The sequence below is a fragment of the Leuresthes tenuis genome, unplaced genomic scaffold, assembly GCF_036924035.1.
Source record: "Leuresthes tenuis unplaced genomic scaffold, fLeuTen1.0.hap1 SCAF_15, whole genome shotgun sequence".
NCBI lineage: Eukaryota > Metazoa > Chordata > Actinopteri > Atheriniformes > Atherinopsidae > Leuresthes > Leuresthes tenuis.
Window position 1 is genome coordinate 32,743,242 of NW_027325369.1, and position 23,975 is coordinate 32,767,216.

At 45.1% G+C, this 23,975-nt stretch overlaps 1 protein-coding gene across 3 annotated transcripts in view; it reads left to right on the forward strand.

The window, feature by feature from the left end:
- adck1 (aarF domain containing kinase 1) overlaps positions 1-23,975 on the forward strand; it is a 60,188-nt gene that overhangs the window by 19,739 nt on the left and 16,474 nt on the right. For all 3 annotated transcript variants that reach the window (XM_072365731.1, XM_072365730.1, XM_072365729.1), the window contains exons 5-8: positions 10,732-10,890; positions 12,079-12,237; positions 14,156-14,272; positions 21,381-21,530. In XM_072365731.1, coding sequence (XP_072221832.1) covers positions 10,732-10,890; positions 12,079-12,237; positions 14,156-14,272; positions 21,381-21,530 — 585 coding nt within the window. The remainder of the gene's footprint in view (positions 1-10,731; positions 10,891-12,078; positions 12,238-14,155; positions 14,273-21,380; positions 21,531-23,975) is intronic.

Sequence of the window (23,975 nt, forward strand, 5' to 3'; positions counted from 1 at the left end):
TTTGACAGATGCAGCTCCCTGTGTATTATTAATCATTACTCTTATTATAGTATTCCCAATTTTACGGTATGAAGCATGGATTAGCAGAAATAAAGTACCACCACTGTCCCCTTGACATAGAAACTAGTAATAACATTTATTTAAACTTGGAGATAAATGGAGAAAATAATCTCATATACAATAGCTGAGACAGAAAAAACTAAAAACCTTTGAAGGACACGATTAAAACAACATTTAGAACATACAATAAGCTTAAAAGGAGTGACAAAGCTGCGACTGCGAAGGCATAGAAGTCTAATTAAAAACAGGAGCAGTAAGCTCTGGGAATCAAATTTAGATAATGATCAGACTTGGCCTTTCTTATTTCTGCTGTACATTTATTTCTAAGCTTCCTAAAAGCAAGGCAATGACCCGGGTCCCTCATGTGCCCAGCTATGCTGCTAACGGCTGCTAACTGCTGCTAACTGCTGCTAACTGCTGCTAACTGCTGCTAACTTTTCAGCAGCTAGCAGCAGACGAGGGACGGCCAGTTTCTCCACATTCAGCCCGAACCGTTTCTCATGTTTTTCAACTCCAGCTTTTTCTGAGGCTGATTTATTAATTTATTCTGGCAGTTTGTTCCGTTAGAATCAAGATTGAGCAAAAAGTGATAAACTGTCTTATTTGCTGCTAACTTTTCAGCAGCTAGCAGCAGACGAGGGACGGCTGAATGGCTGAATGAAAGTCTGAAGCTTTTATCTGAGAAAACAAACATGCAGATTATTTTTCAACCCAACTCGATCTTATCCACATTCTAATTCATGATAATAATAATGCATTTCTTCGGTTTTTAGGGCTGCTGCTTGAAGGTGAGACGCACACTTTCACGTGCACGTTGTGGGCAGCAGGGAAACAACATCAGAGGCTGACATTGTGTCCTTGTTTCGTTTTATAAGCCGAGAAGCTGTTAAAGCTGCTGCTGCTGGTACAGTTCGCTCTCAAACTGGTTGTTATGACAGCCTGCAGGAAGCGAAGCAATTATTGTGTTATAGTCCGATACACCGGCCCAACACACACTCCCCAGCGGGGTGTGTGCGTTACACGAATGCATTTATTGTTCGAGTGAAGTCGGGAGCAGTGAAAATGTTCCTCTCATGCCACAAATTCAGTCCCTGGATGCTCAAATGAAACAAAATGTAGAAAAAAAGTGTTTTGCAGCAGGTCGACATGACCTCTGTGAGCTCCATCAGCCTCAGATTAATCTGGAGTGCCACCAAACGTTCAGTCAAGTGCAGTTTAGAGATACTTTCCTCTCAGTCACTCTGGACTAAGGATTTAACAGCTCTGATAATGAAAAAAGTTTAAAAACACTTTCTTCTCTTGGTTGTTTTCAGGAATGTTTGGAATAAAGAGTTTAGTTGCCTTTTATTGATTCACACGTGATGCTCCAGCGCTCGACGCCAGGCGGGTCAGACGCCCGGAAATCTATAACAATCAGTCAGGAGCCAATCAGCAGCCCCAGATTTCAGTAACTCAAAACGTCACATATGCAAAGGGAATGAGACGTGAGGCTGAGCTGAAAGGCTGACATGTTGAGTTCCAGCTGAATTCTCTGCTCAGACGCTGCCTTTAAGCTACTTTAATGGTGATTCTGTCAGATGAGGCTGTGGTTATAACATCTGGATTTTATCAGAGCAGAACGTCCAGTTTTGGGAAGGTTTTGAGCTCGATTTGACACATTTATCTGTGGTTTAAAGCTGCTGCAGTGTTCGGTTTGTGTGTCTGTTTCAGCTTCAGAGCACCGACACAAACAGTTTTTTTTAGTTGTTCTGTTGCCTTTCTTTCCACTGATGTATTTTCTGTGATTAAACTGGAGAAAATCAACCAGGTAATTAAACATTTGGCGAGGAACCAGGAGTTTCTCTTCTGGCAGACTGACTCACATTGTTGTGCAGTGGATCACAGACCAGCTGACTGGATTTCACACATTTATTCCAACCCCAGGCTGCATTTTAAACCTGAAACATTCCTGGAAAACCTCAAACTGACCTCTAAAACCTTTTATTTCTCCGCCGCTGAAGAAGCAGCAAAGATGGAAGAAAAGCAGATGGCTGGTTTGAATGATAAAGCTGATAAAGCCATGCAGGTGAGACCTGTTTCATGGCAGTTTTAGTCCATAGATATGAAGATAAAGTGTAAATCTACTGTGTTTATATAAGAAAACATTTATCTCATACTGTCTCACAGAGAGGAAGGAGGTTATTATTATTTTACATCATCACATCGATCTAATATTCAGGAAAACTGCCTCTTTCATCTGTGCAGCCCTCAGAAACAAAGTGGGATTTTAAACTTGGCGTTTTATCCCTGCAGCCCACATTCAGCACGTTTCTCAGCACCGAGTCGCCGCCGTAACGTTTTCTCCTGTCTTGCTGGTGTGTTTTCCCTGGGTTGAGTTCCTCGTGCTGTCTGTGCGGGGCGTCATCATCCCTGAAAAGGCGGTAATAAAACTCTTGTGTGTGGATGGCGGGCGGCGGGATGAATCAGCCCTCCTCCCTTTGGAGTGGCTGCAGAAGAAGCGACGCTGATGAGCTGTAGCAGGCGGCCCCGCCATCGTTTCCGTTTGGCTGCTCAGGCTTCTTTTTTAAAACGTGGATATTCTCGTGTGTGGCGGCGTGCTGCTTTCAGCACCATTTGTGGTGACATATGCATTCCCACTGTGCACGGATTTGGAGCGCGTCGCTGTAGTTCTGGCTGTCGTTTCCTCTCTACAGTGAATCTGCTGAAAGGCAAGCCTGTGCAATATGTTGTTTTACCTCACGCCATCCAGGAGGAGAAGCACGCTCAGCCGGGGCTGAGGCGTGACACGAGGAGGCAGGAGTGCATCATGGGTATTTGGGGTCTTTTCAACGTGGGGGGGTGTAAGTGTGGGGACATCTGTGGTCACTGCGTTTCAGGAAGTGGAGGTCCTGTAACCAAACTGCTACAGTCCACAGTGAGCCAAGAACCAAAACACGAGGTGGTCATGTTCTGGAGCCACTTTAGTCAGACTGGTTAACACGAGGCGGTCATGTTCTGGAGCCACTTTAGTCAGACTGGTTAACACGGTCATGTTCTGGAGCCACATTAGTCAGACTGGTTAACACGAGGCGGTCATGTTCTGGAGCCACATTAGTCAGACTGGTTAACACAAGGCGGTCATGTTCTGGAGCCACTTTAGTCAGACTGGTTAACACGAGGCGGTCATGTTCTGGAGCCACTTTAGTCAGACTGGTTAACACGAGGTGGTCATGTTCTGGAGCCACATTAGTCAGACTGGTTAACACGAGGCGGTCATGTTCTGGAGCCACTTTAGTCAGACTGGTTAACACGAGGCGGTCATGTTCTGGAGCCACTTTAGTCAGACTGGTTAACACGAGGCGGTCATGTTCTGGAGCCACTTTAGTCAGACTGGTTAACTCGAGGCGGTCATGTTCTGGAGCCACATTAGTCAGACTGGTTAACACGAGGTGGTCATGTTCTGGAGCCACATTAGTCAGACTGGTTAACACGAGGTGGTCATGTTCTGGAGCCACATTAGTCAGACTGGTTAACACGAGGCGGTCATGTTCTGGAGCCACATTAGTCAGACTGGTTAACACGAGGCGGTCATGTTCTGGAGCCACATTAGTCAGACTGGTTAACACGAGGTGGTCATGTTCTGGAGCCACTTTAGTCAGACTGGTTAACACGAGGTGGTCATGTTCTGGAGCCACTTTAGTCAGACTGGTTAACACGAGGTGGTCATGTTCTGGAGCCACATTAGTCAGACTGGTTAACACGAGGCGGTCATGTTCTGGAGCCACTTTAGCCAGACTGGTTAACACGAGGCGGTCATGTTCTGGAGCCACTTTAGTCAGACTGGTTAACACGAGGCGGTCATGTTCTGGAGCCACTTTAGTCAGACTGGTTAACACGAGGCGGTCATGTTCTGGAGCCACATTAGTCAGACTGGTTAACACGAGGCGGTCATGTTCTGGAGCCACTTTAGTCAGACTGGTTAACACGAGGCGGTCATGTTCTGGAGCCACATTAGTCAGACTGGTTAACACGAGGCGGTCATGTTCTGGAGCCACTTTAGTCAGACTGATTAACACGAGGTGGTCATGTTCTGGAGCCACTTTAGTCAGACTGGTTAACACGAGGCGGTCATGTTCTGGAGCCACTTTAGTCAGACTGGTTAACACGAGGCGGTCATGTTCTGGAGCCACTTTAGTCAGACTGGTTAACACGAGGCGGTCATGTTCTGGAGCCACATTAGTCAGACTGGTTAACACGAGGCGGTCATGTTCTGGAGCCACATTAGTCAGACTGGTTAACACGAGGCGGTCATGTTCTGGAGCCACTTTAGTCAGACTGGTTAACACGAGGCGGTCATGTTCTGGAGCCACATTAGTCAGACTGGTTAACACGAGGCGGTCATGTTCTGGAGCCACATTAGTCAGACTGGTTAACACGAGGCGGTCATGTTCTGGAGCCACATTAGTCAGACTGGTTAACACGAGGCGGTCATGTTCTGGAGCCACATTAGTCAGACTGGTTAACACGAGGCGGTCATGTTATGGAGCCACATTAGTCAGACTGGTTAACACGAGGCGGTCATGTTCTGGAGCCACATTAGTCAGACTGGTTAACACGAGGCGGTCATGTTCTGGAGCCACTTTAGTCAGACTGGTTAACACGAGGCGGTCATGTTCTGGAGCCACATTAGTCAGACTGGTTAACACGAGGCGGTCATGTTCTGGAGCCACATTAGTCAGACTGGTTAACATGAGGTGGTCATGTTCTGGAGCCACATTAGTCAGACTGGTTAACACGAGGTGGTCATGTTCTGGAGCCACTTTAGTCAGACTGGTTAACACGAGGCGGTCATGTTCTGGAGCCACATTAGTCAGACTGGTTAACACGAGGCGGTCATGTTCTGGAGCCACTTTAGTCAGACTGGTTAACACGAGGCGGTCATGTTCTGGAGCCACTTTAGTCAGACTGGTTAACACGAGGCGGTCATAAGAGCTGGAATACGGGCAACTGGACTTAATGTTGGATCTTTGAGATGTTCCACCTCGTGTCTGAAGAAGAAGATGTTCAGCTGCCCTTATTCCAGCTCTTAGGCTGACCGTTACCTGGGTGACCGACGCTATGAGAAGTAATGAAAAGAAATATACATTCCATCCCAAAAGCAACTCAGGAAACATCTGGGAGGGAAATGTGCAAAAATAGGTCTGAATATGTCCTTAATATTATCCTTAATAATACACTAACCCCTGCAGTGGGTCTGCAGTGGGGCTGTAGTGGGGCTGTAGTGGGGCTGTAGTGGGGCTGTAGTGGGGCTGCAGTGGGCCTGTAGTGGGCCTGTAGTGGGGCTGCAGTGGGCCTGTAGTGGGGCTGCAGTGGGCCTGTAGTGGGGCTGCAGTGGGCCTGTAGTGGGCCTGTAGTGGGCCTGTAGTGGGGCTGCAGTGGGCCTGTAGTGGGCCTGTAGTGGGGCTGCAGTGGGCCTGTAGTGGGCCTGTAGTGGGGCTGCAGTGGGGCTGCAGTGGGGCTGCAGTGGGGCTGCAGTGGGCCTGTAGTGGGCCTGTAGTGGGGCTGCAGTGGGCCTGTAGTGGGGCTGCAGTGGGCCTGTAGTGGGCCTGTAGTGGGCCTGTAGTGGGCCTGTAGTGGGGCTGCAGTGGAGCTGTAGTGGGTCTTCAGTGGGCCTTCAGTGGGTCTTCAGTGGGCCTTCAGTGGGTCTTCAGTGGGCCTTCAGTGGGCCTGCAGTGGGCCTGTAGTGGGGCTGTAGTGGGTCTTCAGTGGGCCTGCGGAGAACAGGGAATATTGTTCTTTAAAGTTCACACTGAGAAGACCTTCAGCAGCTTTTAGTGGCGGGACGTTGACATTGTAGAGGCTGGTATGAAGTAAGTTTAACTTTGGAGCAGCCATTGCTTCGCCTGTACTGTGGCTCAGGGACATAAAGCTCTCGGGTTATTAAAAGTTCAAGCAGCCTTTGAAGTTAAGGCCTGATGTCCTCTGAAACAAATAACCTCATATTTACAGTATATGTCGTATCCAGTAGTTCTTTAGCAGACTCTGAGCACCACATTAAGGCTCTGGGTTGTTCATCTTTCAGCCCCTCTGTTCGGTCTTTTATTTCCTCTCCTTCCAGCTGGGGAGTGGCAGACCGCCAGCAGCCAAACGTCCACCTTTCCTCAGCGACAGAGACATCGGCGCGTTGCCGTCCAGCCGCGAGCCCTCAGGGTCCATTTTATTTTCGCCATAACTCATCTCAGGGAACGTGTGTCACTGCGGGTCGCCCTGTGGGAGCGGCGCACACACGCATGCATTTCCATGTTTATTAGCTCCACAGCTGAGATTAGCATGAGCTGTGCTGGGCGGCAGAGCAGGCTGGTGCACACACCCTCCTAAGATCATGTAAAATGATCTAAACTTTCAGATTCTTCATGTTTGGCTTCTCTGGGGTTTCACAGTGACAGGCTCAGCTGAGAAATTACACGTTCTTTAACCCATAGAAGCACTCTTGGCATGTCAGATCCCATTGGACGCTTGTCAGCATCGACTCTGGTGGGTGCAGACAATTTCATTCCATTTAGCATATTTGCATAATGAATAACTCAGCTGGTCCCACACAGGATCCTGTGCTGCTTGTATAATTTATCATCGGATGGCGTCTTCTGCAGGGCTCGTGTCCTCTCTGAACCTGACGGGCCAACATCATGTTCAAATTAGCCTCTTTTCACGTTACACAAACAGCTGGGGAATTCCCCTTCTGGTGCAGTTTGAGGTGTGGATAGGAAGCAAGGTGAAGAGTCGGGCCCCATCACTGCCTTTCACACCTTAGCTGCAACGTGCTCCGTGGCAGAGTCACGTTGGGGTAGTTCGATGGATCGTGGGGTTGTGCAGAAATGATTGGTGAAAATCTCAAATAATGGGTTTCTTAACCAGCAGATAAAGAGAACATTTACTGATTTACTTATTTACTTTTTGAGTAACTGTCCCATAATCTCGGACAAGGCTCACTTTTATACAAACTTCTCTCAGTTGCAAGATATTTGAGGGTTTTAGAAGATATTTGAGGGTTTTAGATGACATTTGAGGGTTTTAGACAACATTTGAGGGTTTTAGACGATATTTGAGGGTTTTAGACGATTTTTAGGGTTTTAGATGATATTTGAGGGTTTTAGATGACATTTGAGGAATTTAAACGATATTTGAGGGTTTTAGACGATATTTGAGGGTTTTAAATGATATTTGAGTGGTGTTAAACGATAATTGAGGGTTTTAGACAACATTTGAGGAATTTAGACGACATTTGAGGGTTTTAGACGATATTTGAGGGTTTTAGACGATATTTGAGGGTTTTAGACGACATTTGAGGGTTTTTAAACGATATTTGAGTGGTGTCAAACGATATTTGAGGGTTTTAAATGATATTTGAGGGTTTTAGACGATATTTGAGGGTTTTAGACGATATCGGAGGGTTTTAGACGATATCGGAGGGTTTTAGACGATATCGGAGGGTTTTAGACGATATTTAGGGTTTTAGATGATATTTGAGGGTTTTAGATGACATTTGAGGAATTTAAACGATATTTGAGGGTTTTAGACGATATTTGAGGGTTTTAAACGATATTTGAGTGGTGTTAAACGATAATTGAGGGTTTTAGACAACATTTGAGGAATTTAGACGACATTTGAGGGTTTTAGATGATATTTGAGGGTTTTAGACGATATTTGAGGGTTTTAGACGACATTTGAGGGTTTTTAAACGATATTTGAGTGGTGTCAAACGATATTTGAGGGTTTTAAATGATATTTGAGGGTTTTAGACGATATTTGAGGGTTTTAGACGATATTTGAGGGTTTTAGACGATATTTGAGGGTTTTAGACGATATCGGAGGGTTTTAGACGATATCGGAGGGTTTTAGACGATATCGGAGGGTTTTAGACGATATCGGAGGGTTTTAGACGATATCGGAGGGTTTTAGACGATATTTGTGGGTTTTAGACGACATTTGAGGGTTTTTAAACGATATTTGAGTGGTGTCAAATGATATTTGAGGGTTTTAGACGATATTTGAGGGTTTTAGACGATATTTGAGGGTTTTAGACGATATTTGAGGGTTTTAGACGATATCGGAGGGTTTTAGACGATATCGGAGGGTTTTAGACGATATCGGAGGGTTTTAGACGATATCGGAGGGTTTTAGACGATATCGGAGGGTTTTAGACGATATTTGAGGGTTTTAGACGATATTTGAGGGTTTTAGACGATATTTGAGGGTTTTTAAACGATATTTGAGGGTTTTAGACAACATTTGAGTGGTGTTAAACAATATTTGAGGGTTTTAAACGATATTTGAGTGGTGTTAAACGATATTTGATGGTTTTAGACGACATTTGAGGGTTTTAAACGATATTTGAGGGTTTTAGACAACATTTGAGTGGTGTTAAACAATATTTGAGGGTTTTAAACGATATTTGAGGGTTTTAAACAATATTTGAGGGTTTTAGATGACATTTGAGGGTTTTTAAACAATATTTGAGAGGTGTTAAACAATATTTTAGAGTTTTAGACAACATTTGAGTGGTGTTAAACAATATTTGAGGGTTTTAAACGATATTTGAGTGGTGTTAAACGATATTTGATGGTTTTAGACGACATTTGAGGGTTTTAAACGATATTTGAGGGTTTTAGACAACATTTGAGTGGTGTTAAACGATATTTGAGGGTTTTAAACGACATTTGAGGGTTTTAAACAATATTTGAGGGTTTTAGATGACATTTGAGGGTTTTTAAACAATATTTTAGAGTTTTAAACGATATTTGAGTGGTGTCAAATGATATTTGAGGGTTTTAGATGACATTTGAGTGGTTTGAGTCCTTTTTTTCTCTTTTAAAAAGACGCCTTCATGTTGTCTTCTTGCTCTCTTTGATTTGATATGAAGCTAATAGCTGAATGAATGAAAGCAGACCATTACTCTCCCACCCCCATGCTTTACAGTTGCGATGATCGGTCTACATCAAACATTCCTGCTGTTACCGTGGCCAGAACGGCCCTCTGGGATCCTTCTGTTCTGAGCACTTTAGTCCAGATCAGCTGGTCTGTGGTCACTGGTAAAAAGACGTTCTGCTCCCTGTGGACAGCAACACTTTCTCCTGAGGCGCCTCCCATCCAAACTGCAGCTGCAACACTTTGAAGAACCTGAGATACATTTCTTAGTTTCTGCTCTGCAGTTTGCTCACGAGCTGGATTTGCTGTCAGTCCAGCTTAAATTAGTGTTAAACCGAAGGCCGTAGACCGCGATCGCACAGCTTTAGAAAATATTGATTTCACTTTATATTCCTTACCTGCTTTCAAACCAAACAGTTCTACGGGCTCCTTAAGAGTCCTTGAGACTGGAGAGCTCCTCGAAGGTCCGTGGGCTCTTTGTCTGATTGAAGAGAGAAACTCTGAGTCAATAACTTTTCTTTAGAGGCAGCTTCTTCCTGTGTTGGGCAGACGTTCAGGTGTTCAGCCAATCACTGTGCAGCTCTGAGGTTCACTGCAGGACTGCCTGAGAAGTTCCTGAGCTCTGAAAGGATCTTACACAGCAGATTCCACTCATCTTTCCCTGAGATGCTTCTTATCCGGATCTCCTGTGATACAAGTTGGATTTAGTTTAATTTTAACGTGACAGATCTATTTATACATTCATTTGAATTGCAAATGTAATCCTTTTTGACCCTCTGGTGAAATAAATTGTTTAAAAGAGGATTGAGTGTTTGTCTAAATATATCAGGGTCCGTTTCCGTAGGATTCTTGTATTTTTTCTCATTACGGAGCTCATAATTGATGCGGTGCGTTACTGGAAGTTGTTTTCCTGAGGCTCCACGCCGTCTCTCTCCTTGCCGACACAACAGATTTGTATCCGTGAGGCCGGGCAGCCTCGGGGCGACTTGGGAGGTTGCAGAGCTCACAATAAGTCTGTTCTAATAACCGAGGGTCCCTTGGGAAGTCTGTTTAACCTTCAAACCCACACACTAATTACTGTGTGTGTTCTGTGAGTCCACAGAGATGAGTGGAAGCTAATGAGAGACCACCTCTGCTCAGAGGGCTCACTGGGTGCTAAACGCTCAGTGCTGGGATGGAGATATATGGTGGACAGAGGATGCTGCAGCCTTCTAACATCACGTGGTAACGTTTAGGAACACCTGAATCCAGAGTTTTATATCCAGAACATGAGACACTTTGGGTTCCTTCCAGTAAACTGAATACAAACCCAAAGTCTGGGCAGCTTCTCTGCATGAGAAATGTTTCATTAACTGTAAAATGATCATCCCAGACCTCCAATGAGCTGGTTTTAGGTGGCTGTTCTGCAGCTACCATCTAACAGGACACAGCAGCTGGATTTCCTACACGATTCCTAGTGTTTTTCAACCATTAAGTCCAGATGCAACATTTTAGTGGCAAATTTAGGAAAAATGTTGATGAATATCTGAGATTCAACAATAATTGATCCTGTTTAACCTGTTTTTATGTCCTGTTATAAATGTTAATCTGTTATTATTCAGAAAACCTCCTGGTTTTAGGAGGTTGGATTCAAACTGATGCTTTAAATGAAGCCTCAGGCCTCTATGAGGAAAAGAAAAGGAGCTTCCTGAACCTTCTGAACTCTGACCACAGGCTGAACACCACTTTTCTCCCCTCCTGTTGTCTTTATCATTTTCTGTCCTGCAGCTGTCGGAGATATTTGTGTCCTTTGAGGAGAATCCTCAGGGGGCGGCCTCTTTAGCTCAGGTCCACAAAGCAGTGCTGCATGATGGGAGGACAGTCGCCGTCAAGGTCCAGCACCCCAAAGTCCAGAGACAAAGCTCCAAGGACATAATGGTGATCGAGGTGAGTCTGCATGTGAGGAAAGCTTCTGATAACTGTGGTTCCACGTCAGGAAGAGCACGGCCATATCTCAAATTCACCCGCAATATGAGATGAGACTCCATATCGATGTAGTGGGAGCGTTAAAATGGACTCAGAGAGCTGTCACTACCTCTCTGGCAGTGAGCCCCAGCCCCTCCTCATGCAGCGACAGCATGGAGGCAGACGCAAGACACCAGTCACCCAGTGGAGTTCTGCCCAAAATGTAGGAAAAACCTGCCACAGGGCGTCCCTGCAGCCTGGCGCCATAGATGACCCGGCCTGTTATTTTAGTTGCCTTAACATCGTCAAAGATAAGCGATGCACTGAGGACTGAGACATGGAGATTTCACTTTATGTGTTCACGTTTGAATATTTGCAGTTAGCTTTGTTTGGAGTAGAAACATCTGTCCAGTTCAAAGGAAAATCCCTTTTTAAGGCAGTTTTCTGCCTTTTTTTGAACAAGTTGTGACGCAGTTTTGTTGTTGGTGATGCACTAAAGTAGCAGCACAAAACGTAACGGCTCCATCAAGCCTGCGCTGTGCTTTAACCGCAGTTTACATCGGTTTCACCGGTGTTCACAGATTCACTTTGGTAACGCCGGAGCTGCTGACGCTCAGAGGTTCAAGCTTCCAGCTGGGAAAACAAAGATCTGTTCATTTCTTTAGGTGCGCCACCAACTCTGGCTCAGGAATAAAGACAGTGAACGCAGTTTAAATCGGGTGCAGATAGAGATGAAGAGGCTGGATAATTGGAGCTGGAAAGGTGAAATTACAGCAACCTGCACATCTGAAAGGTTCACAGACTAAGTGTTTTTTCAATTTTTCACCCTAATGTCCTCTCTGAAGCACAGAGAAAGTCAGATATTTCATAATATGTAAAAAGTCAATGAAACGGACTCCATCTGAACACACTCCTACCTTTCAGCCCACGCAGCCCACGCAGCTGCATCTTGTGCACTCAGACAGGCCTGTTTAAGAGCCAGTTGGGTGATGGAGTGCATCAAGTACGTGCTTCATCTGCGAATAGCTGTTTATCTTGATAATGTCCATCTCAAACAATGGCTGCTCGTCTCCACTCATGCCTGGAAATAGATCCACACCTCGGCTGAGAGGGAGGCAGCTGCAGCAGCAGTGTGACCCACCACAGCTCTGCTTCTGTTTTACTCTGCAGGTGCTGATCAACGCGGTCCATTGGCTCTTCCCAGACTTTGCCTTCATGTGGTTGGTGGAGGAGGCCAAGAAGAACATGCCGCTGGAGCTGGACTTCCTGAACGAGGGGCACAACGCTGAGAGGGTGGCCAGCATGCTGTCCCTGTTTCCCTTTCTCAAGGTACTTTTTCCTGCTTTGTTTTATGGATAAACTATTTTAAAGCAGTCCGTCTCCAGCTTCAAAATGTTTCCCTGCGCAGTTAATAGAGGTCAGAGTCTGCCTCTGTGTCTGAGATCTTCCTTTGTGTTGCCCGTCTGCTCTTCTACATTCTCACAAAGCGTCTGCAGAATCCCACAAAACATATTTCCTTTGCTGGACAGAATTGGACTTCATGTCCATTATCATTTAATTTCCTGGTGTCCTTTCTCTTAATACGTTTGTTTGAGAGCTTTTATTAGCTTTGGTGGATGTGAATTAGACGTCTTTTTTCAGCTGTCCATCTTTTTTAAACCCAGACAGCTTTTCTGTCATTTGCACGTTTCTTCTTCTGCAGATTTTAATGGCACAATGTGGCATTTAAAATAGTCATAAACCTCGTTGAATGAAACATAATTTTGTAAAACACCTGCTCTTTGTTTCTCTTGGATTTATTGCGTCATGTGAAAAATAAAGTGCACCTTCTGGTAATGTTGAGGTTTTACATATCAGGACGTAATTAATCATCAGGTTTTTATCAGGTTTAAATGCACCTGCTGCACGATTCTTGATGGAGCAGCTCTCAGCTGTTCAGTGCACTGCAACAACCAGATAGTCTTCCAGTTCTTAGCTTTTTAATGATGATTAATTAAATGATCAGGTATTAAAACATGGTTCTGGAGGAATCTCGGCCACTCTTCTCTCCAGCGCTGCTTCAGCTCCTTGAGGTTTGCAGCTTTGGTTTCTGCACAGCTCTCTTAAGGTCCCACCACAGCATTTCAGTCAGGCTGAGGTCTGGACTCTGACTGGACCATTGCAACACCTTGATTCTTTTCTTTTTCCCACATTCTGCTGTAGATCTGCTGCTGTGTTTGGGATCTTTGTCCTGTTGATGAGCCAGTTTCAGCCCAGCTTTAGCTGTGGGACAGATGGCCTCACATCTGACTCTAGAATACTTTGGTATCCAGAGGAGTTCATGGTGGACTCAATGACTGCAAGGTGCCCAGGTCCTGTGGCTGCAGAACCAGCCCAGATCATCAGCCCTCCACCACCGTGCTTGACAGCTGGTATGAGGTGTTTGTGCTGATATGCTGTGTTTGGTTTCCTCCAAACGTGCTGCTGTGCATTAGGACCAAACATCTCCACTTTGCTCTGGTCTGTCCAAAGGACATTGTTCCAGAAGTCTTGAGCTTTGTTCAGATGCAGCTTTGCAAACCTAAGCTGTGCTGCCATGTTCTTTTTAGAGAGAAGAGGCTTTCTCCTGCAGCCCTTCCAAACAAGCCATCCTTGTTCAGTCTTTTTCTAACTGTGCTGTCATGACCTTTAACCTTTAGCATGCTAACTGAGGCCTGTAGAGTCTGAGATGTAGCTCTGGGCTTTTTCACCTTGGGGTGACCTTTAACCTTTAGCATGCTAACTGAGGCCTGTAGAGTCTGAGATGTAGCTCTTGGCTTTTTCACCCTGGGGTGACCTTTAACCTTTAACATGCTAACTGAGGCCTGTAGAGTCTGAGATGTAGCTCTGGGCTTCTTCACCTTGGGGTGACCTTGCTGGGACGTCCACTCCTGGGAAGATTGACAGCTGTCCTGAATGTTTTCCACTTGTGAATAATCTTTCTCTCTGTAGAATGATGGACTCCAGATAGTCTGGAAATGGCCTTATAACCCTTCCCAGACTGATGGGCAGCAACAGCTGCTTCTCTGAGATCATTGCTGGTGTCTTTCCTCCTTGGCATCGTGTTAAACTGACAGAACTTCTGCTTTTATAGAGCTGCTCACACTGACTGAGGATCAGTTAATCAGAGCATTGATCAGCAGCTCCTGGCTGCTTCTTACCCTCTTAGTTCCTGTGGAGGCAGTGAGGGTTCACTTAGTTTTTCACACTCAGTTTGCTCTCTCTGCAGGTTCCTACGATCCACTGGGATCTTTCCACAAAGCGGATCCTGACCATGGACTTTGCAGAGGGGGGGCAGGTCAACGACAGAGACTACATGAAGAAACACGGCATCAATGTCAACGAGGTGCAGCCTGCCGATCGTTTGTCTTAACTGATGAGACATAAAAGTTTACTGCCTGAAAGTCCAGGTGACGTTCATGTCCTTCAAGAAAACAGGGCTCTGCAGCACGATGTGTTCAGGTACAGGAGAGAGTGTAGGTCATCTGTATGTAGGCAGCAGCGAGAGCTGAACACAGTTCACTTTGTGTCTCATTTACATGCTTATAGACCACATTACTGTGTGCAGACTGAAGGCAAAAGTGCATCTGTGTGAGTACGAATGTGGAGGAAAATCAGATCCAGCAGCAGTCGTAGTTCTTATTTTCAGACAGTCAGAAAAAAAACGAAAGTTTAAACATGTTAAATCCCTGTTTATGTGACTCCTCCCTCCAAAGTCTGTATGAAACACCAAGAAATACAGACAGTTTGCTCGGTTAAGGTAAAGTTCGGTGAGGTTTGTGTGCACTTTAGGTTCTAAAATGTTCTTGAGAAAGTTATAAACCTCATAAGAACATGAGCTCATTGTATTTATTGATTAAAAATCATTTAAACGTGGCTTTGTTTTTACACGGCTCGCTGGGCCGTGACATAAGACGAAGACTGGACACAAGGAGTTAAGAAAGTACTGGTTTTAACATTAAAACCCAGCCAACATGAACTCCCAGAAGCACCTTCTCAGGTGCAGCCGATGAGGCGAGTTACAACAATCGAGCCGCTGGGATTTTTCTACGTAGGACGATCAGTCGTCCTAAAAGCTAACAGCTTAGCCCTCTGAGATGAGGATGATGATGCATCCTGATTGAATGCTGATTGGCTCGAGCCTGAAGGGTCCGACATCAACTGATTTCATAACAATGAGAATGAAATAAGTGAAAAACTTGATCACAAAGCAGATATCTGACCAACAACAGCCCCATCACAACCAAGAGCAGCCAAGAGTTCCCCATGTGGCAGCGAAATGTGAAACCCAAAGCATCTTTGGCCATCTGGTGGAGGATACGGAGCATAATAAACCCAACATGCTCAGAGGAACACGAGGAGTTGCTGCTGGTCCAGTTTGTCTGTGGAGTCACGAGATGGATGAGGTCCAGATGAAGCTCCTCTGAACTCGCTGCTGGATGTGATCCGATGCTTTGCTCTGCCTGGTTTCATCTCCCTCAGCTTTCAGCTATGAGTTTGTGCTCTGAATGGATGCTCAGTGGAGCATTTTAAAGATTCGTGACACATTATTGGGATCTTCTCTTCGTGAGGTCGGCCGCAGCACAGACCCACGGATGCTCTGTTTGGTGATGCTGCCACGTTGCATCAGGCGCACGTCGTCTTCGATTCAGCTTCCAGGCAGGAAATGTGTTATGATCTTCTTTTTCCCTCGTGGGTCACATGAACAGCAACCGGTCGCTCCGCTCAGGATTTAAGCAAACTGCAGATTGGCAGTTTCTGCACACCGCAGATGTGCACAGGAGGAGGCTTTTAAGGGGGATAACGTCACAGATGTGTAGCAACACTTTCTTTATTATATAATCTATATGTTTAACAGCAAAAACACTTCAGTGTTTCAACAATAAAACACGTCTTTATGGTCGATATCAGCAAAGTAAAATGAACTCACAGCTGATCTAAATGGAAGTGTTAGAACTGAACTGACTTGCAGCTCATTTAGCTTTCCTTCCATCTTCTTCCTCCTTAAAGCAGCCGTAAGAGATTTAAATCGAAGGATCTGGGTGAGGACAAACCTCCTTGTCTCCTTGTCTCTAGCTTCACGTCTCCACTGAGCTCAGTTCAGCACATTGGAGACTAAAGCAAGCCCCACCCTGAAGCAAAAAGATGGGCAGAGGTCAGATTTCAGTTGAGACTGAATCTGTTTACCTGCACTGGCTGTTGGAACAGTTCAACAGAAGCTCTTAATGTTATCTGAACAGGCTTGTGTCTGTTTGCAGCTGAGCAAAATCCGGATTTTCTGTGTTTTCTCTGTCCAGTAGCCACCAGAGGAGCTCTAATTAATGGCCATTAGTGTCTGCATGTTCCCCTCTCAGACGATTTCTTGGCTCTCTGCTAAATAAGTGTGTCTGTGGGTGCGTGTTGTTGCATCTGTGAGGACTTTCAGCTGCATGCTGTTAGTGAGCAGCCAGCAGAACTTTGATAAAGCTGCCGTTTGCTTTCTGCTGAGCTTTTACTTTTACTAAGAGGCGTTTTTAAGATAATTCCAGCCAGACGGAGTAAAAACTGAGCGCAATCTGCATAATTTTTAAACATTTTTAGTCGTCTTCCCAAAAACAAAATGACTGAATTTAAAAAAATCAGAAGAGTAAAAGTAACAGGAATGAGTTAATTAATATAAGTAAATTATACAAAAATAAATGATGAAAAGTGGAGAAATTTCCATACAATAATACACATATCTATTAAAAAGGTGTGTGTGCAGAAATCAGTGAGTACTAAAATGTTAACAGTGCTTAAGTGGCTTTTATTTTTTATTTCTCTGTGTTAGTTAACTTCCTTGTTCTTTTATTGTGTTGCTTTTGGAGACGACTAAATGAAAAAGACTCCTTTATAAACTCTGAGCCTGTATCTCAGGTGCATCGGGGGAAGGTTCAGGTAAAACGCGTCCGTTTTCTCCTCCGGCCGGATCCAAACTCTCTGACTAACCCTGAATCACATCTGCTCGCTTTAAACACTGCGGCTGAATCCAGAAAATTAAATTAGCATGAACACGAGAGGAAAATCTGGAGCTGAGTGGAAGTTTAATTAGGAGGACCTCGTTCAGGCTTCTTCTCTCAGGCCTCAGTCCATCAGCCGGTAATTTCAGCTGCTGCCATTTGAAATATCTGCTGAGATAACAATCAGTGTGGCTGCTTTTACAGATTCCCCTTAAAATTATTGCATAAACCTGCTTTTAATTCATGGATTTCATGAAGAAAACAACACAGAAATGAGTTGAACTCACTGAAGCTTTGTGATGCTCTGCAGAAGCGTTAAACCTCTGCCTTTTTATTACTCCGCTGTGAGGAATATGATGATCAGGTTTACGGTAAAAGTGAGCCGGTGTGGGCGGGTTCACACCCAGCAGGTCGGTAACTGAGTCTGAAAAGAGCATCGAAGAGGACGGGTCTGTGAAGATGGTGGAGAGATCGAAACTCTGAAAGAAACCGAGAGAAAACGTTCCTGAAACTTGGTGTGTGGCTGCACTTTCTGTTGAAAAGCTCAGGTTATTGTTGTTTGATTGAACCAAAGAATTCAGTGAACAGAGCAGGAAGAGTCCCTGCAAACAGCTCACTGGTCCATCCTCCTGATGGTCCAACGGTCAGAATCCCTGCAAACAGCTCACTGGTCCATCCTCCTGATGGTCCAACGGTCAGAATCCCTGCAAACAGCTCACTGGTCCATCCTCCTGATGGTCCTACGGTCAGAATCCCTGCAAACAGCTCACTGGTCCATCCTCCTGATGGTCCAACGGTCAGAATCCCTGCAAACAGCTCACTGGTCCATCCTCCTGATGGTCCAACGGTCAGAATCCCTGCAAACAGCTCACTGGTCCATCCTCCTGATGGTCCAACGGTCAGAATCCCTGCAAACAGCTCACTGGTCCATCCTCCTGATGGTCCAACGGTCAGAATCCCTGCAAACAGCTCACTGGTCCATCCTCCTGATGGTCCAACGGTCAGAATCCCTGCAAACAGCTCACTGGTCCATCCTCCTGATGGTCCAACGGTCAGAGTCCCTGCAAACAGCTCACTGGTCCATCCTCCTGATGGTCCAACGGTCAGAATCCCTGCAAACAGCTCACTGGTCCATCCTCCTGATGGTCCAACGGTCAGAGTCCCTGCAAACAGCTCACTGGTCCATCCTCCTGATGGTCCAACGGTCAGAATCCCTGCAAACTGCTCACTGGTCCATCCTCCTGATGGTCCAACGGTCAGAATCCCTGCAAACTGCTCACTGGTCCATCCTCCTGATGGTCCAACGGTCAGAATCCAGTTCAGTGAAACCTGCTCAGTACCAGACGCCTGCTGCATCATTTACTGTGAGCTACACTTCATCTCTGTGAGTCCAGTTTTCATGGAAACGTGTTCCCGTGATGTCAGAATAAAGCCAGCTGCTGATTGACAGCTCGCTGAGCCAATGGGAGCTTGATGTCGTGTCCACAGGCTGCAGAGTTTACACTGAGCCAGCAGCGAATGAGCTTGTTCGGGACGGACACGCTAATAATGAGGATCTGCTGTTTGCATAACTTTAAAGAGAAGAAAGTTCCATGTTTCTGAGATTAAAACGGCACCGAAACTAACCACAATCAGACATTTTGTTGGTTTCCTTAGCCAGGATATTGTTTTTGCATTGGCTCTACATGAATAAATTGAATTATTTTTAAATTAATTAATTGGATTTCATCGGATTATGATTACAATGAACTGGATTCCAATTGGCTTGAATTAGACTAAATTATTTAAGTGCCTTCAGATGACATTCGTTGTAATTTGGCGCTTTATAAATAAAACTGAATTGAATTGAGACTGAAACCCAGAATTCTGTTCTGAAAAGGTTCTGTCAGAATCAGATGAAGTTCTGGATGCTGCACGATGGAGCAGAACCAACAGAACGTCATGTTGAGATGTTGAAACTACAGCGTGTCTCATGGTGATGAGAACAAAACCGGAAAGTCCATTAGCGACTCTGATCCGGCAGAACAGAAAACATCTGGGCAGGAAACGAGTGCCTGGAAATGTTTTAAACTACAGCAGATCCCAAACACTTATGCATACGAACAGATCTTTGCAGAAGTCCTCCAGAGATTTAGAGATTTAAATCGAAGGATCTGGGTGAGGACAGAGTCCCCTGATGAGGACGGGATGATTAAAGCAGCTGTAAGAGATTTAAATCGAAGGATCTGGGTGAGGACAGAGTCCCCTGATGAGGACGTTATGATTAAAGCAGCTGTGAGAGATTTAAATCGAAGGATCTGGGTGAGGACAGATTCCCCTGATGAGGACGTGATGATTAAAGCAGCCGTAAGAGATTTAAATCGAAGGATCTGGGTGAGGACAGATTCCCCTGATGAGGACGTTATGATTAAAGCAGCCTTAAGACATTTAAATCGAAGGATCTGGGTGAGGACAGAGTCCCCTGATGAGGACGGGATGATTAAAGCAGCCGTAAGAGATTTAAATCGAAGGATCTGGGTGAGGACAGAGTCCCCTGATGAGGACGTGATGATTAAAGCAGCCGTAAGAGATTTAAATCGAAGGATCTGGGTGAGGACAGAGTCCCCTGATGAGGACGTTATGATTAAAGCAGCCGTAAGAGATTTAAATCGAAGGATCTGGGTGAGGAAAGAGTCCCCTGATGAGGACGGGATGATTAAAGCAGCCGTAAGAGATTTAAATCGAAGGATCTGGGTGAGGACAGAGTCCCCGGATGAGTACGTTATGATTAAAGCAGCCGTAAGAGATTTAAATCGAAGGATCTGGGTGAGGACAGCTTCCCCGGATGAGGACGTTATGATTAAAGCAGCCGTAAGAGATTTAAATCGAAGGATCTGGGTGAGGACAGATTCCCCTGATGAGGACGTTATGATTAAAGCAGCCTTAAGACATTTAAATCGAAGGATCTGGGTGAGGACAGGTTCCCCTGATGAGGACGGGATGATTAAAGCAGCCGTAAGAGATTTAAATCGAAGGATCTGGGTGAGGACAGAGTCCCCTGATGAGGACGTGATGATTAAAGCAGCTTTGAGAGATTTAAATCGAAGGATCTGGGTGAGGACAGAGTCCCCGGATGAGGATGGGATGATTAAAGCAGCCGTAAGAGATTTAAATCGATGGATCTGGGTGAGGACAGAGTCCCCTGATGAGGACGTAATGATTAAAGCAGCCGTAAGAGATTTAAATCGAAGGATCTGGGTGAGGACAGATTCCCCGGATGAGGACGTGATGATTAAAGCAGCCGTAAGACATTTAAATTGAAGGATCTGGGTGAGGACAGAGTCCCCTGATGAGGACGTGATTATTAAAGCAGCTGTAAGAGATTTAAATCGAAGGATCTGGGTGAGGACAGATTCCCCTGATGAGGACGTGATGATTAAAGCAGCCGTAAGAGATTTAAATCGAAGGATCTGGGTGAGGACAGAGTCCCCTGATGAGGACGTGATTATTAAAGCAGCTGTAAGAGATTTAAATCGAAGGATCTGGGTGAGGACAGATTCCCCTGATGAGGACGTTATGATTAAAGCAGCCGTAAGAGATTTAAATCGAAGGATCTGGGTGAGGACAGATTCCCCTGATGAGGACGTTATGATTAAAGCAGCCGTAAGAGATTTAAATCGAAGGATCTGGGTGAGGACAGTTTCCCCTGATGAGGACGTTATGATTAAAGCAGCCGTAAGAGATTTAAATCGAAGGATCTGGGTGAGGACAGATTCCCCTGATGAGGACGTGATGATTAAGGCAGCTGTAAGAGATTTAAATCGAAGGATCTGGATGAGGACAGATTCCCCTGATGAGGACGTTATGATTAAAGCAGCCGTAAGACATTTAAATCGAAGGATCTGGGTGAGGACAGAGTCCCCTGATGAGGACGAAATGATTAAAGCAGCTGTAAGAGATTTAAATCGAAGGATCTGGGTGAGGACAGATTCCCCTGATGAGGACGAAATGATTAAAGCAGCTGTAAGAGATTTAAATCGAAGGATCTGGGTGAGGACAGAGTCCCCTGATGAGGACGTTATGATTAAAGCAGCTGTAAGAGATTTAAATCGAAGGATCTGGGTGAGGACAGATTCCCCTGATGAGGACGGGATGATTAAAGCAGCCGTAAGAGATTTAAATCGAAGGATCTGGGTGAGGACAGAGTCCCCTGATGAGGACTTTATGATTAAAGCAGCCGTAAGAGATTTAAATCGAAGGATCTGGGTGAGGACAGATTCCCCGGATGAGGACGTTATGATTAAAGCAGCCGTAAGAGATTTAAATCGAAGGATCTGGGTGAGGACAGAGTCCCCTGATGAGGACGTTATGATTAAAGCAGCCGTTCTAAAACAGCAGCGCTTCCTTTACTGTTCTGAAGCTCCCTTTCAGCTCCTCTTCATTGCTGTAAAATCCGTTTGAGCTGCAGCTGACAGCAGTGTTTGTTTTTCCCGTCAGATCTCAGAGAACCTGGGTAAAATGTACAGTGAGATGATCTTTGTGCACGGCTTCGTCCACTGCGACCCGCACCCGGGGAACGTGTTGGTCCGAAAGTGTCCTCGCAGCCAGAAGACGGAGATCGTCCTGCTGGATCACGGCCTGTATCAGGTGGGGAATCTCCACAAACACAGCGCATTTTCTCTAATATTGCAGTCCATTTTTCATGCTGAGGCCTCGGCTAAAAGGGAGGAGCAGCACACACACATCCCAGTTAAACACACACACATCCCAGTTAAACACACACACATCCCAGTTAAACACACACACATCCCAGTTAAACACACACACATCCCAGTTAAACACACACACATCCCAGAAGCACGTTAAACACACACACATCCCAGTTAAACACACACACATCCCAGTTAAACACACACACATCCCAGTTAAACACACACACATCCCAGTTAAACACACACACATCCCAGTTAAACACACACACATCCCAGTTAAACACACACACATCCCAGAAGCACGTTAAACACACACACATCCCAGTTAAACACACACACATCCCAGTTAAACACACACACATCCCAGTTAAACACACACACATCCCAGTTAAACACACACACATCCCAGTTAAACACACACACTTTTATTAGAGCTACTGCAGGATAAAAGCTTTTTCATAAACAACTCATTTGATGTTGTTCTTAGCAGAGTGCTGCGTACTGCGTTTGAATGCACCACAACCTTAATCATACAGGGGCACACGTGCACGCTCATCCAGCGCACGCACACACACACACACACACACACACACTTTCTCTTACAAACATCCACAGGCTGATACACACAGTTCTTACATGACTTTGTTTACTGCTTCTTACTGCTTTCATGAGAGATTTGACTCATAAACATGCAACTGCACACACGTGCACTCACACACGTGCACTCACACACGTGCACAGACTTCCCTTCGACAATAATGGCCCCAATTTATTCTTAATGACTTCTGATTTCAACTGTCACTTTGGAGTAAAAATATTAATCTGACCATCACACACACACAGTAATCTCCAGTGTTATTACTGAAAGGTAGTGCACGTTGTGTGCACGTTGTGTGCACGTTGCGTGCTTAAAGTGCTGCAGTTTGTCTGGCAGAGACGTCTCAGCTGAGGTGACATGATAAAAGCTGGTGAGGAAACATCTTCACTTCATTATTTTAACACATTTATTAAGGTTGTGGGAATTTTTCAGTTTAAAATTGGTTACAAAGAAAATGTAAACTTGTGTGTGTAAAAGTCTCATTTCTGCACAAGTTTCCAGGAAAACATTGAATAGTTGCAGGGATTTATTCAAACATGTTCAAACATGAACATAAACCCAGAATCTGAGGCAGAAACAGAGTTTTTTCTCAGTTCTCAGCAGCTTTAAAGTGAATCTCTGGTCTGAGCTCCTTTATTCTCCAACACAGCCTGAACCCTCTGAGACAAGCTTTCTGTCATTTCTTTAAGGAGTCTTCAGGAATAGTTCTCCAGGCTTCTTGAAGGACATCCCAAAGCTCTTCTTTGGATGTGGGCTGCCTTTTGTTCCGTTCTCTGTCAGATGATCCCACACTGCTTCAATAATGTTGAGGTCCGGGCTCTGGGGAGGATTCATCCCTCCATAAGACCTGTTGCCACTGATTTTCAGTCCACTTCTTGTGTCATTTGGCACAGCTCAGCCTTTTCTCCCTGTTTCCCTTCCTTAAGAACGGCTTCTTGACAGCCACCCTTCCATGGAGCCCATTTCTGATGAGGCTTGGGCCAACAGTAGATGGATCAGCTGAAGGTCCAGATGCATCTCTCAGGTCCTGTCAGGTCACAGCTGGATTTTTTCCTCTTTCTTAAGGACATCACTTTCAGATCCTGTTCATCTGCTGGAGATAGTTTTTTAGGCCTGACACTTCTTCTTTTGTCCTCCACTTGTCCAGTTTCCTCAAATGTTTTAAGGACACACTGCACACCATGCTGAGATATGCCAAGTTTTCAGCTAATAGCTCTTTGGGAATCACCTTGTTGCTGCAGAAATCCTATTTTCTGTCTGTCAAACTGTGTTTTCTTTGCTGTTTTTCATAGATGCAGCTAAAGAAATGGGAACAAATGATGTGTCTTTGTGACAAAGTGCCTAAAGATCCAGTTTAAAATGGCTTCTTTGCTAAGTTGTCTGTTCTGTGTCGACACAACACTGGTTCATCCCTTGAGTTAGGAGCCTTTTTTCTGCCTGAATGCTTCATAGCTCAGAGTTAAGTGGCTGAACTGAGAAAAAACACTGAAAATGCTCAGGTACAAGGACTGAAGATGAGGAAAAAAGCAGAAAATGTCCAAAGAAAAACTGTGAAAGAGCTTCAGAAAGCTGCAGAACTGTTGATCAGGACACTTTAAAGGTTTCAGGAAGCTGCAGAACTATTGATCAGGACACTTTAAAGGTTACAGAAAGCTGCAGAACTATTGATCAGGACACTTTAAAGGTTTCAGAAAGCTGCAGAACTATTGATCAGGACACTTTAAAGGTTTCAGAAAGCTGCAGAACTGTTGATCAGGACACTTTAAAGGTTTCAGAAAGCTG